Genomic DNA, 16,090 nt, shown 5'->3' with positions numbered 1-16,090 from the left:
ATTTAGTATTATGTATTTTATGATAACATGCAAACTACTATTTATGTGCCATTGCCACATTTCATGCAATATAAATACATTATTATTCAGTGTCTTCTTTACTTCATTACCTTTACATAGTTTATAGCTTAGACAATTTTCAGGAAATATCAGGTTCATTTCATAATAACTCATTTATTTTCTGCATTAAAACCTGAATGTAAGTAAATTCTCACAATTCAGCTGATATTATATAAAATTATTGTTGTCCTATAGTCAGTATAAAATATACAGACATACAATAAAATCTCTGAATTTATCATCATCATTATTATTGTTGTACTGGTCCAAAGTTAAAGCAGTCTTACCTAAGGCAACCTTAGTTTTTCAAGGGTGAGAAATTTAAGAAATACATTAAATGTGCAAGTTGCCTGTTTGTCATAAAACATGATTTATAAAAAACAAAGAAAATAATCACATAAAACTTTATCATGATAAATTGCTTTTTAAAATTATTATCTGTAAGAAACTCAATCCTGCTTAAACATGAATATTGTGCAAATACCAACATCAAAAAGAGCTTATAATGAATTAACATTGTAAATATCTCTAGAGGTCATTAACAGGATATTAATTCAGAAATAAGAAGGGCAAGCATCTAGTAATCACAGAAAAATAGTGTCAAAGTGTCAGGTAAGGGATAATGGAAAATTTCACTAAAACTTAAAATTGTACAAGTTTTCAGCATTTCAGTTTAATATATGAAATAAGATACTCATTATATCTAAAGCACTGATGAAAATTATCATTGATGCATGACAACATTGCAAAAGAAGGCATCAACTTCAACTCACTTTGAGTTTCCTAAAAATATATTCTCAATAAACTAATTTACATGAAACATTCCTTACCAGTAAACCTTAAGAGAGGCCATTAATTCCAAAAGGATAAAAGGAAATACTATGTAGGATAAAGCCACTCGTGTAGCCAGACAAGAAAGTATGTCATAAAACACTGCCATTGGTCTACTGGTTTGAAAATACGGACGTACACTTCGTCGCACCTAAAATAAAAACGTTTTCATTATACATAGATGATAATTCTATCTTTTCATTTAAGCTGATCAGTCTAGCAAAGTATATAGAGTTCATATAAACAAGTTAAACAAGAGAGGTGTACTAATTTTACATCATACATTATCTTTATTACCTTGAAATGTGTCTCATCTTGTCAACACAGATAAGTACATGTAGAATAGTTTCAGTCCCAGTTAATTGCAAGGTTAAAATGAATGCATGGAAAAACAATTAGAAATATGTTTTCTACAGGCAAAACTTTTAAAATACATTTCTGGTAAAGTATTTAAATAAAAATTGGTCTTCATCCTTTCACAAACAATGATTATTTATAAAATACTTTTTGATTGAAATATTCATGATCCTTAACTGTCAATGAATAATTGACAGTAGGAAACTAATACCATAAGATGAGGATAGAAACAAAACAAAAATTCAAGAAATGGTAGAAATGATCGTTTATTGTAATTTAAGGTTAAACCCTACTTTAGGATATTTTAAAAAATTATTAAATTTACATTGATGTGTCACTTTGATGATTTCTGCTTTTTTTTCTTTTATCAATTATTTTTAAATTTGCAACTTTTTCATATCCAATAATTCATATCACAAAACCATGTTTTTCCTACAATCAAATGCTTCATTCTTCCTAAACACTACTGTTTTCAAAGATCAAATTTTTAAAAGAAAAATTAACAACAGAAAGAACATTATAATCAAGTTTTCTATCTCATGCAATCATAAGTTTGGAATTTTGGTATTTGTAACTCAATAAAATACTTTTGATAAAACCATTACTACATAATTCATAAGGTAATCAATGTAAATCACATTTGAAACTTCAGTTTATTTCAGAGCAAAACTTAAACTAATTGTTGTAGTGAAACTTACAGAACGAGCTGCCATAGTAAGTAGAGCTCCACCAAGGAAAGTGAAGTAGTACCCAGGATAAAAACCATGCCAGATGGCTGAAAGGATGTATGTTACCAGTGTTTTATGCCTGGGTGCCCTATCATAAGCAATCATTTTTAACCAATTCTGCGTTGTTTTGTTCCAAGTTTCAAGGGATTCTCTGAAGTTCACCGACAGCTGTTAACATACATATTTTGTGACAAAATATTTCTCATGTTGCACACTCCTTTACTTAAACTTACAAGGCAAAATTTTATCATATTGAGCCATGCAAAGACAAACTTTAAAACCTTAAGAACTTGATTTGCTCTTATAAATGCAAGAATAAACAGAAACATGAATTATATAACAATTTGTGAAATAAATATTTTCTAAGGTTATATGCCTAAACAAGTTATAAAAGTTATCTCAATACCTCTCCATTATAATTTAAAATGCTTCTATTATTTACAAATTTTAATATCATTGATTTTCTTCATTTCTCTGATTAAAATTAATTTATATTAGTGATTTTGTTCATGCCACTTTCATAGCATAAAACTGTCAAATTCTACTTTATCCATACAACATTTGTGCTGTTTATATTTTTCATTATAAAAAATATATATAAACTTCAGAAGAGTAATCATATGTCTTTTCCACATAAAAAGCATCATAACCTGATTTATATATAAATCAGGCGATGTCAATCTCTCTCATGATTTTGCTATATTTCTCACAAGAACTTCTAATGTTCATAAAATGATAAATTCCTATAAACTATTATATCCTGATTTAAGCAAAAACCTGTTTGTACTGCCTTTATTGTTAAAAAGGTAATACTAGAAAGAGAGCTGTTGTTAAGACCAATAGCAAGAACGACTTCAAGAAAGTTACGGATTTAAAATAAATTGTTATTTTTCTTTAAGTGAAAGGTTTAAAAGTTAGTGGGAATGAAAGAGACAAAACAGAACACATGTAAGTTTGATATTTTAAAAATAAAATGTTAATCAATAGGCTTTCATATTCAGTGTTTATTTTAGGTAAGACTTTACTTCCACCGTACCTCAAACCTCACAATGTCAACATTAGATAGTAAATCCCACTTTGGCTGATTATCACTAGAAAACCCATTGAATCCTTGCCCTGCTGCATTGCAAACTGCTTCTCCTAGAAAGCCAAGGAAACCCATCACTGAAAATCTTAAAATGAAGAAACTTTCTTCTATTAAAAAATACAGTCCAATCCAAAAAAGCATTAAGTACAAAATTAAGTCTTTAGGTCAAGTTTTTGCAGCTTATAATTATGAAAATGGACATTAACAAAAATGAAGCACTTAATAATTCAAAGAGCTTGAAAAAAATTAAACAATAACATATGAAATATAAAGTTAATTCACTAGTTACATTTCTTATGATGTCTAAAACACACCTGTCTATTTGAAATATTTTATAAATTTCTATGTTGAAACATAGTGAATTATAATACTAAGTTTTACAACATTCATGTTATCAAGTGCATATGTAGAATTTGGTAGACTAGAAATATAAATGAAAAGCTAAGACATTGGTTAAATTCCTTATATCTAAGTGACATATTTTTTATTTACCAGTATAAGCTTACCTAAAAGCCAAGCATGATAATACTTGCTTCTTACTACTGATGTTGCAACTAGGATGTATAATATTTGTGCATGCCATGGTGTCTCATTTAAGAACTTGTCTTCTACAAAACGAAAATCAAAATTACATATGAATGTATGTGTTTTATTCTAAAATTTCCATTATGTGATTGATTTAAAAAATTTTATTTTCTAAACACAAATTAGGTAATTTAAACCTTTTTTTATTGTATTCTGCATACTTAGCATAATTTAAAATTATTAATAAACAGTATCATATCTAAACAGAACTTTAAATATTTTTTTACTTAATTTTTCAAATGTCAATTTTGTTAACTATTTTTTAACACATACTTCTACTTTATCAAATTTAAAATAGTTGATTTTCAATAAATCTGAGAAAAGGTTATTTTATTGGTAAACAATTTTATGTGGAAATGGGGAACAAAATATTTCAATGAAATCATTAACATATATAGACATACACACACTAAAGATAAATAAATACCATATGACTTAAGAAAATATCAAAACCTTACAAAGCTTGTATATGAAGAAACCCATAGTTGTAATGTGGAAAAATACCTAATAAACACTTAGGCCTTTACTGAGTTCTATGTTATGATCTGAGGACATTAGCAAACATGGTAAGTGTTCCTAAGCCATAGAAGCAAGCTATTTTTTTTCAATTAATTTAAGTCAGGCATACAAAGACAATGATCTGTGCAAAATATGTATAAATCAAATATTACACCTAAAATCACATGATTAGATTCATTTAACTATTTTGCAATGGGTACCCCCATTAAACACTTTTCTAGGTAAATCACTGTGTAATATTTAAAATTTAATTAAACACCTTTACTTTCAATGCACAATGACTTACAAAAGTATTCACCCCCTACCAATAACATCACATTTATATAAAATACAAATAAAGTGACTTTTCTTTAATGAACTTGTTTTTATTCAAAACTAATGACCAAACATAACACTGTTATGTTGAAGGAGGTTGAATGTCAGCATAACTTGCAAAGAAAATATATATAAACTGAAAGTTACTAATTACATAAGTAGTAACCCCCTCTAATTTAGTACTCAGTGGAAGCACCTTTGGTACCAACTACTGCTTCGAGTTTTTTTTTTTTGATAGGTCTGTACCAGCTATGCACAATGAGATGTTGTAATTTGGGTCCAATCTTCCTGGCAAAATTGCTCTGACAAGTTCATAGGGGATTGTTGATGGGCAGCATTCTTCAACTCTTGCCATAATTTTCCACTTGATTTAAGTCAAGAACATTGACTGGGCCAATCCAGGACATTCACTTTCTTCTTTTGAAACCACTCCAGTATGGTTTTGATCTTGTCCTTCAGGTCACTGTAGTACTGAAATATGAATTTTTGAGCAAGTTTTAGATTCTTGGCTGACTTAACCAAGTTTTCCTCTAGGATTCACCTGTATTTTGCACCATCCATAACTTATGTTTTTAAGCTTTCTCAGTTTGGAGCAGATTACATAGATTCTAAGTATAAAGTCCCACTTGAAAGTTTCATTATTTCAAGCTCAGACAGCAACAAAATTTGGAATTTTACCAGGGGGGATGAATACTTTTGCAAAGCACTGTATGTGAAGAAAATTAACATTATTATGTATGTTATGACTGAAAAGTTATGTTATCTAAGTTTTATATCCTTTAATTCAAAAGTAACTTTTAGAAACTACTTAAAACATCAAATATATTTGTCATGTGACTAAACCAACAAGCAATGAAAATTCTCTTCCTCAGCCTTCTGAATCTTCAGTTATATAATGACTGCTGTGTGGGCCTATGTCTAAACTATAAGATGCTTATTTAACTTATTGACTTGTACATTTCAAAGTTTTATGAATGAATGTTGTTGAAACAAGTAATGTTTTAGCAACCCCCAAAAGGTTCCACACCCCTCTACAAGATATTTGTTTCAGCTATATAACCTATATGTAGAAGTTACATACTCATGTTTATAGTAACTAGAGAGAACCCATTTTACACTATAATCTAAAATTGTTATACTGAAATTGGGTAACGGTTGTTATCACAAAATATGCATAACTGACTGTAGTACTGTTGGCTGCTTGACTGACTATAGCACTTACGAGTGTTTCTTACCTACATATCTTATAGTTAGAGATACAGTTTAAATTGTATTTAGGTGTTATTTTTATATTTTAGTTAATTATATATGTTATATTTTAAAATGCATAATTCAAAGGTTTGGAAATTTTTAAAATCTAATTCATATTTTGCATCAATTCTCAAGGCTAATGATGTCATGTGGTGCACAACAATTTTGCCAAAGGGTTGCACACATCTGCCAAAGACACCAGACTTGAGGGCACCATTGGCTTATGTCAAGATGAATAACAAGTGGTAAAGGACAAGAAAGGAAAATAAAACATTAAAAATTAATTATATGTGACAGGGAAAAAGTCCTAAAATTATGAACTTAACCAAAGGAAAATCTCTGAAGATATTGTACAAACAAATTTAAAAAATTTAACATGTCTTTCTTATATAACCTAATTTTAATCATTTCACTGCATTATATGTTGATAATACCTAGAGTTAGTGATATTGTAGAGAAAGTGAAAAATAATATACAAAAAATCTACCTTAGAAGTTTCTAGAAATTATGCAAATATGAAAACTGTAAGATGAAATATGCAATACTTAAAATGAAGAGAACCTTGCATTCAATAGTTTGAGTGTAAGTAACTACAGTAGATAAATAATACATGTTTAGTGAAAACAATTAAAATGACATTCATTAGGCATAAGATATGATTTTGAACAAGTCTTACACCAGTTTTTGAGAGGATTCATTAAAAAATCTAAGTTATAACACATATTTGTTGCACAAGTGAAATATGCAACGTTTTCCCACAAGTCACAAGAGCCTAACACAGAAGGGAAAAATGGTATTTTAAACACCATAAAACAATGGAACTGACTCAAATTTATATTTATCTTATTGTGAAACAATATCAACAAAGAAACTTAGCTGCTTTGAAAATTAATTATATGCTGTTTAAGTATTTTTCTACATTAGTTAAAACATTACTGAAGTCAAAAGCATAGTCACTTATGCTATTATTCGAATGTTCTAATGGGTGATATGTACATTAAATTATATACTTTTTTAGCTTTTGTATATTGTCAGATCCAATATTTTCAGAAATGGGTCAGTAAGCATATACTAGCTACACCTTATGTTGAATCAACCTTTTTTTTTTTTTTTAACATTTCATTATTGTTTTTCTCCAGCACAAAAAACAAAACAAAACTGTTTCATAAAAGTTTACTCATTTCTACATTAGTGTGTTTCAATATTACATAAATGAAAGACAAAGATATGTATAATATATGTATAATTTTTTTTTTTTTTCCAGCAAAACCACAGCACACTATCTACTGTGTTCACCAAAGGGGAATTAAACCCTTAATTTTAGCATTGTAAATCTGAGTTGCTACTGTCCCAGTGGGGAGCACTGAAAATTGAAGAAACTATTTTTTGTTTCTTTATAAATGTGAAATCATATCTCAAACTTAAATACTCTCACATATGTCCCCAAACCTAGAAGATATAAATTAGTTTTTCCACAATGACTGCAACTTAAATACAGATTATAGTAGAAAAGAACTTGTACACAGTCTTCTAATGCATGCCTAATAAGAAATGTGGAAGGTGGGAGAGTGCAGAATACTGGGTATGTGGAAACTAAACAAAGAAAAGCTTTTAGTATTTCAGAAATAAGCCTAATTTATTTGAAATTTGCTTTTACTAATAATTTTATTTTCCATGGAGACTGTTTCTTCTAAGTATCCAAAACAAAAGAGAGAAATGCTCACCTGTCAAGTATGTAATAGGAAAATGTGGAACAACCATCATCAGGAAGAGAGCAAAGGAAATGCTAACAGCTACTTTCTGCATTACCTGTTCCTAAAATATCAAAACAGTACACTAGTAACAAATAGAGAGTTGAATGATATAACTGTGAAATAATGTTTACCAATTTTCCTTTGTTAAAGCTGTTACCCAAACATACTTTTCTTTTTCAGAAATGGTTTCAATAATTCTTTCTTAATTTTCATAGTTGAACCAAAATAAACCTCTAACAAGAAATAGTTACTGGGAATAGTTCACAACCTGTAACTAATTTTCTGTGCTAAATAAATTCAGCTCTGAAGTTATACTTTCAGAAATTTACTGCAGGTTCTGACTTACAAAAGACAAGAAACTAATATTATAATGCTAAGACTTAATTTTGAAAGTCAAGTATAGTTTCATAAAAGAGTTGCATTCAATCTTGTATATGATCATAAGAAAACAAGGTGTCACACTACCTAAACTAACTTTTTAGTTACATTACACACTGAAATAAATGAATGACAAAATAAATTAGACTGTGCTTACCATTGGAGGACCCTGGTAGACCAGTTGTTTAGTTGTTTCATCTACCAGTTTGTCCTGAAAAGTACAAAGACAGTGAATATGTGAATATTCTAATTTGAATAAAAACAAAACTTCAATAAACAAAATTCAAAATGCACTTCATTTAGAAGAACACTACAAACTATACAATTCAATGTTTATGTGTGCCATAAAATTTAAAATCCTTCCAAGAAATTGAAAACTGATAAGGGTTTATGTTCATACTATAAAAAATTTTATAACACAGAGATTGTTGACAACAGCTCAAGAAATTTCAGTAATATATAACATAAGTAACTAGATTATATAACTTTTAAAATATATACATTTGTGAAAATCAAGTACACCTACAATTATATTTAATTCATGCAAAGTTCAGAAAACAATGTGAACTGAGATACTTAGTCAAAAACTATATATAATTTTTTAATCTAATGTTAATAAATATATACAAAAATTATTAAGCCAACTTAATTTTAAGATTATAGTTAAGCTCAAAATTATAGCATATTCTTTGACAAAAACACTATCATAAAGAACCAAATTTATTAAAAATAATGAACAAAATGTAAATTTATATATAATTGTGAAAATCTGTTAAGCCTGTGGTAACTTAAATTCAATTACACTGTCAGTTGGGCACACTCACTAATTAGAATATCACCAGACAAAAGCTTGGAGAAACTTCTTAAACTTCTATATACCTGTCAATTTGTATTGTACCTGAATCATACGCTAACTACAAAACTGTACTATTTGAAAGTATGTAAATATAATATGAAAACTTAAATGAATATTCACAAACCAAATGGTAATTTTTTTTATAGTGTTGGCCAATTCAATCTTCTAAAACCTCCTTGATAATTCAGATTTGCTTAAAAAGGTTTAGAGTATACATTACTTCTGAGTCAACAAGTGCCTGACAAATTTTCACATCAAAGTCAATTGTATGTCACACTTTTAATCCTATAAATAAAACTGTATCACAAAAACCTTTTTATGTTCTCCAACATCGTTATGATTGAACAAAATTTTACCAAGTCTTTTACAGTTTCTTTAGTAAATACTGACAAATGTCTACTCAACATTTGAGAGTTCTGGAGTCACGAAGTTCTGTGTTATGTATATTTTAACACACACTGTTATACAGAGATCAATACAGTTTAACACTTTGACATGAGAAGTTAGGCTATATATTCCAGCTTCATCTTTTAAGTATCCAAGAAATATTAACATGCAAAACTTTTTTTTTAGTAAGACTATGTTATTAAAGAGTAGAATAAAATAAAACTCATCTAGGTTTTTACTACTAAAACTTTATGAACAGATTTTAAATTTAAACACATTAACAGGCCCCCATTGCACAAAGGTGATAAGTAGATATTTAAACACCTGGTCCCTTCTTCTAAAGCAGTAACCATCCTGTTTGCTGAACATCACAACAGAGGAATGACTAATTACAATACTTATTAATTCAAGTGCAGAAGTTTTGGGATAAAACAACCTTGCACAACATAATACCTAGATGTTAAGAAGCATATCCTGAGTGTGAATCAAACCTGGAATTCAATTCACACTGGTGTTTTGGAGCCAATGCATTACCAACTGAGCTATAACTCTCTTGCAATAAACTTGTTTGATTTTACCTAAAAACTGACCAGAAATTAACCTTTATAAATTGCATATGATAACTTCCACTATGTGTTATGTATCTTCACAAAGTTTTACAAGTTTCAGTAAAGATTAGAGTAACTTATATGCAGCAAATCAGAATTTTAAAGGAAGTATTTTCACCAAATCTGCATGAATGCAAGTAATCAAAGGGTTGACTGCTTCATTAGCAAAATGATTTTCATGTTAAAGATTAAAAATACTTTTTCCATGTGAAAAGTTTTGGACTTTGCCTACATAACCTCTAAACCCTCCTAAATAAATCTCACTTTTTTCACATAAATCTTTGTATTTTATCTGATATTTTCTATACCCTAGCTCTATACAAGGTTGGTCAAATAGAACAATGCCATAATTACCAAAATGATCTAAATAAATCTAAATTACCTTTTTTTCTTTCTAGAATGATTTCAAATTGTAACATGAAACTCTTTGTTTATCATGAAAAGCATTAGACTTGTAACAATATACAATTTTTTTTTTTTTTATTGCTCTGAACCTTAAATAATAAATTTTCCTGACAGAAGTTGTAAATACTTGCCAAATGTGTAATTCATATTAGCCTATGAAGTTACATAATGCACAGGCCACCTACAAGGTACTTGCAAGCATACCCCATGAAAAATTTATTTTTGTTACTTTTATAATAATAAATGAATATACATCAATAACATATAATACATCTCGGAATCTTCTTTTACTTTTGCTATCACCTGTTAATAAAACCTAACCCCACTATGTTTTGTCTATACTAATGGTTTTACTGCATACAATTTTCTATTTAATACATAATGCACCAAAGAACAAAAAAAAAGCAGACAAATTTCTGTAGCTATTACAATCTTTCTTGTTTTCTAACTATGTGAAAAGAAATAATTCAGCTGAGCTGATTAATGTGTTTCCTGGGAATAAAGTTTGACTTGGAAGTGACATGGACAATCCTCTGTAAAGAAAATAATACAATGCTATTTGATTAATTCAACTAGTTATAAATAACATAAAGCATAAGAGGTCTATTGGTCATTTCTGAAAGAGAGAATAAGTTAGATGGGCATAATAAAACGGGTCCAATTTTCTAATCAATGGTTCTGTAATCAAATAAGATTGAAGGCTATAGAAATTATGATTTACCTGGAAAATGACATGATAATGAGTAAATGACATTAGATTTTGTACTTCTTTGAGGAGTGATAAATTAAGAGAGGGGGATACCTAGACAGTAAAATGTCATAATTCTTATACTATGGAAAATTCAGGATTTTTTCAATAGTTCTTTATAAAATTAAGAACTTCAAATATATTATTTTAAAACTTGAATTATTAGTTACATCTTTATGCAAAGTTTATTCAAATACAATAAGGAAATAAATTTTGAATGTAACTCACTAAAACCTCGTGACATAATTTACATAGCAAGAGGGTTAATACTCAAGTCCTAAGTATTTATATCCAAGCTTGACCATAAGTATTAACACCACATGAGGGGAAAGACAGTCCAAAGAAACAAACAGAAAAGCAATCTTTAACATGTATTCCCTAATGGCAACATAGGTTACAAGCAATTTCACAACTATTGTTGTGAAGCTGTTCCTTCCTTTAACTTTTTCTCCTCTGCCTGGCCCTGAAGGTTAAAGTGCACATTTGGAACATTATTTTCAAAACTTTTTATTAAATAACATTTTTACTATATACATCAATGAAACTGGCATCAAAACAATGTTCATAATTTAAATTTAAAATTATACATTTTAATTTTTTTAATTTAAAAGGAAATTTAAAGAAAATAATGTTAAGTATTTGTATATGTGTGTCATATAACATGTCCAGTTGTCTTTTTGCACTGTTTCTATATTATTACGTCTACCATAAAACATGTCCAAGTATCTAATGAATGAGATACACAGAAGCTAAATATAAAATAAAAAAAAACTCACCACTGATTTGTTGAGATATCAATATATTTAGCAAATGTACTAGAGTGGATTCACCCTTCAAATAAATCATTTGAAAACTCTTAACTAGTACCACCTAATACTAACTAGCTGAAGTTTTTATAACCAATATAAATATAATTTTACTCTCTGCTTATCTCTGACAGTTGTTTACAAGTGACTTGAAGGTAAAAGAAAGAATTTTGCTGAAACTGTAGATATGTAATCAATAGGAATGAGATTTTTTCAATCCACATACACATTACTCAGAGACCCTACTAAATTACAGGGATTTAAAGTATACTATTACTGTAATTTGATGTTTATTTTTTTTAAAATTAATGTTTGAAGCCTATAAAACTTCTCTACATACCCCACCCACAAGTCTAGACATGGCTTAGTGATAGTATGTATGCATGAAAGCAGTATTTCATAGCATGGATACATACTCAAAATCAATGTTTTTCAATGTATTTCTCATTTAGTTCCTATGTTTTAAGAAATATAATTTAAATTTAAACATTTATGAGTAAATACACATACGTAACGTACGGTAATCGAAATAGTATACTTTTATAGGCCAGTACAGTTATGCCTAGTGCATTTGGATTATTCTAATTGTCTAAACAGAGGTAAATTTAAATCCACATTTAAAACTTGATAACTTTAAATACAAAAGGGTAGTACATTTTATAAGTATATACTGAAATAACACCATACATACACATATGTTGTGAAATTTAAGACATCAAATAGAAGAGCAGTAGTGCTGAATCACCTGCAATGTAAATGAATTGGGGAGGCTCAGAACTTACAATGTTTATTGGACATTGCATAAAGACAGGTTCAGATGGTTAGTGATTTGAGTTATTTAAGCTGGGTTTAACCTTAGATGTTGAAAGTAAAATATGCACAGAAAATTTATAGGATATGTTTAACAGTTGAAACTCTCAGGGTAAGTATTTGAAACCTCTTGGTTAATAATAAAGAAAACAAGAACACAGCTGTTCATTTTATTTCTTATTTTACAATTTTTCTTTTCATTATATTTTATGAGTTTTCTACAGGCTGAAGAATCAAGTAATAAACGTTTTCCTGAAAAAATTTGTATTTTCATTTACGAGGTTCTAAAGATTATACAAGTGAAATATGAAATTTTTGTGACAAAGAAGTATTTTTTATCTCAAAATGAAAATCCTTTGCTCTTGTACTAGTTAAAAAAAAATTAACAATTTCATGAACAAATATTAATAAAAATACTTCATTAAAAAAACTGATTTTCTGTGAGCAAAAGCCTTGTAATTTTTGCTAAGTCTACCAAATTTTGTGAAGATAAACTTAATATATTAAAAGTTATTACCATGTAAATTGTAACAAGTACAATGGTTATGAGTTAGGTCCATTGGGCCTAGGTAGTATCCATATACTTAAGAGGTTCTTTTCAGATATTTGGTGTAAAAATAAAAAGATCTAGTGTTAGATATACATGGTTGTTAATTTTAAATTTAATGTGAGAGTATTATTTAGATTATACTGAACATTACAGTTAGTTATTTTTAGAAGCAATAGTTATGGCAAGATTGCCTCTGTACCTGTTTACAAATCATTTATTGTGTAGTCAAATGTTGTGAAGTGACATATATATTACTTGAACGTTCTGAATTTTTCTCTTTGCTTTAAATCAGGGATCACCAAACTAAGGCCAGCGGGCCTGATACAGCCCTCGAGGTCATTTTGTCTGGGTCACCAGCAGCTAGCCGCTTGGAAATAAAAAGTGACATTTTATCAAATGTCCAAATGTCATAACAAAATAAATCACACCGATAGTCGCTTTAAGCTGGCAAACACAAGACGTTGTGATAAAAAGAAACAATAGGAAAATTCTTCTTTCGTCCTTGCTGCCCATTTATTCATATTGAGGCATATGTTGCTGTTTTGAAAGAGTACAATCTTTGGCATCACTATGAAACAAAACATCTATCAACATATTGGAAATTTTCAGCAAATGAAACGTGTTTTTGAATCACAAAAGAATCTCTTCACGAGAAAGTTTGCTGAAAATGAATCTGTCACTCGTACAAGTTACAAAATAGTGCATAGGATGGCAGAGCGAGAAAAACCTTTTACTGATGGCAACTTCATCAAAGAGTGTATGATGGAAACAGCAAATGAGTTGTGTCCTGAAAAAGCCAATTTCTTTGAAAGTATCAGCCTTTCAGCAAATTCAGTTGTACAGAGAGCAGAAGAACTTGGAGAAAACATGGCATTACAAATACACCATAAAGATAGAAACTTCCTATGTTATTCTCTGGCACTGGATGAGTCTACTGATCTCGAGTATGTCACAACTTCTCGTGTTTATTCGTGGAGTTAATTTGGACTTTCAGATCACGGAAGAGTTGGCATCAGTTTGCAGCATGCACAGAAGAATAACTGGAGAAACATTTTTCAAGGCGTGTCTTGAAGAAATTGATTCAGATTTCTGTGACTTGTCTTATCACACAGCAGTGAGGTGGCTCAGCTGTGGTAAAGTCTTGTCTCATTTTTATAAGCTGAGAAGAGAAATACAGAGCCAATCCACTTTTGTCGGATCCAACCTGGTTGTCAAAGTTATCATTTTTTGTTGACATCACATCCCACATGAATGAATTGAACTTGAAACTTCAGGGGACGAATAACCTTGTCTATGATCTCTATAGAATCATCAAAGGATTTCAGAGAAAGCTGTTATTGTTTGAAGCACATATGGAAGGAGGAAACCTCTCTCATTTTCAGTGTTTCAATGAGTATGATGCTGGAATCACAGAAGATGTCAACCTGGAGTTTCAGAAAAAAAGTTTATTGGTGATTTAAATAAGCATTTTTAGAGAGATTTTCAGATCTCGACAAAATTGAAAGTGACATTCTCCTTTTTCAGAATCCTTTCGATTGTGTCATTGATGATGTGCCAGTGGAACTTCAGCTGGAGGTCATCAATTTCCAAGAAAATGACTTGTTGAAAGCAAAACACAGAGAAGGGCAACTTATTGAATTTTACAGCTGCATAACTGAAGATGATTTTCCAAAGCTGAAGCAGTTCGCATCTGGTATGGCATCAGTGTTCTGAACAACTTATGTCTGTGAACAAGTATTTTCAAAAAAGAAGTATGTGAAGTCGGTATATCGATCAAGGTTAACTAATAAACATTTGAAAGCAATTTTAATGATTAGATGTAGCAATTCAAAACCAAACATTGAAGATATTTTGAAAGCCAAATGCCAGTTTCATAACTCTCACTAACTTTTTTGCAGCTTAGTGAAATTCAGATATGTACTCACTATGTGCAATGTGACAACTGTTTTTGCTAATGTCACCTTCTTTGATAACCCTTTGGTAAATAAAAATGTTAGTTGTATTTCTGTTTGTTTTTTTATTATATGTGTGTATTGCATGCTACTCCCATATGGCTAATGTGGCATCCTAAACTTAATGTTAAGTCTTTTACAGAGAGCTTTCCTTCTAGCTTATGAGTATTGAACATAATGATCATGCGGCCCACTCTTCTCATTCCCCAAGTAATCTGGCCCCCTGTGAAAAAAAGTTTAGTGACCCCTGCTTTAAATGAATTTCATTACATCATAACATCTTATAGTCTGTAGAAAGTTCTAGTCATCACTGGACAATATATATATAGGTGACCAAGTTAATCCAAGTATGCAAATTAGTAAATTTGGAAAAAAAGTGAAATTAGACTGTGTGATTGCGAGTTGAACCATTAAGAGCATATATTGGCAATTTCTAAAGTATCGCAGTTTGTATTGTAATAACAAATATAGGGGGAGATTAATTTGTCTTGTATGGAGTTTAACATAAAAAAAAATTATTGAAAGCTCTAGACTCAACTGCAGTGATTCAACTGTATAATAAGCATTTGTGTACATGTTTGAATTGTTTTGAATACATTATTTTGAAACAAGTGGAATGTGTGCTACATGCTTGTTTTTGAAATGTTATTGCCAAGAAGTCAGATACCTATTGTAAAAATCTGACCTATACACATACCTAAAACCCTGACATCTAGTCCACATAACAATAATAAATTAATTTATACCTTCTTTAATGATGATACAGCTACACCTTCCTATAAGACTCCCTTTAAATACAAAATTTAACAAAAAGAAAATCTTAAACTACCTTAAGTCTAAATTCACCAATAACTTTGAAAAGAAATTTCCTTTATTGATAACAAATACTCACTAATTTACTAATTATCTTACAGAAACACATCTTTACTCGATCAACCATTACTTGATTATCACCCATTACAACATCATTTGATTCTTCTGTTGACATTGAATTCGCTTCTACAAAGTATGGGGAGTTACTAGATACTATGACTACTTTTATAAACTCTCACCTTAAATGTTATGCACCCTCTAGCAAATATTTAAATTAAAATAATGAAAAC

General features: G+C 29.5%; 1 protein-coding gene across 2 annotated transcripts in view; it reads right to left on the bottom strand.

Moving 5' to 3' along the window:
• The window catches only part of LOC143223244 (lysophospholipid acyltransferase 6-like), a 56,340-nt gene that overhangs the window by 9,788 nt on the left and 30,462 nt on the right, over positions 1 to 16,090 (bottom strand). For both annotated transcript variants that reach the window (XM_076450937.1, XM_076450938.1), the window contains 6 exons: positions 8,023 to 8,076; positions 7,458 to 7,548; positions 3,570 to 3,671; positions 3,013 to 3,116; positions 1,947 to 2,144; positions 891 to 1,042 (listed from right to left, as the gene is read on the bottom strand). In XM_076450937.1, the coding sequence (XP_076307052.1) occupies positions 891 to 1,042; positions 1,947 to 2,144; positions 3,013 to 3,116; positions 3,570 to 3,671; positions 7,458 to 7,548; positions 8,023 to 8,076 (701 nt within the window). The remainder of the gene's footprint in view (positions 1 to 890; positions 1,043 to 1,946; positions 2,145 to 3,012; positions 3,117 to 3,569; positions 3,672 to 7,457; positions 7,549 to 8,022; positions 8,077 to 16,090) is intronic.

Source organism: Tachypleus tridentatus, chromosome 8 (assembly GCF_004210375.1).
Source record: "Tachypleus tridentatus isolate NWPU-2018 chromosome 8, ASM421037v1, whole genome shotgun sequence".
NCBI lineage: Eukaryota > Metazoa > Arthropoda > Merostomata > Xiphosura > Limulidae > Tachypleus > Tachypleus tridentatus.
The sequence above is the reverse complement of the archived record's forward strand: the minus strand, read 5'-3'. Positions and strand labels throughout refer to the sequence as shown.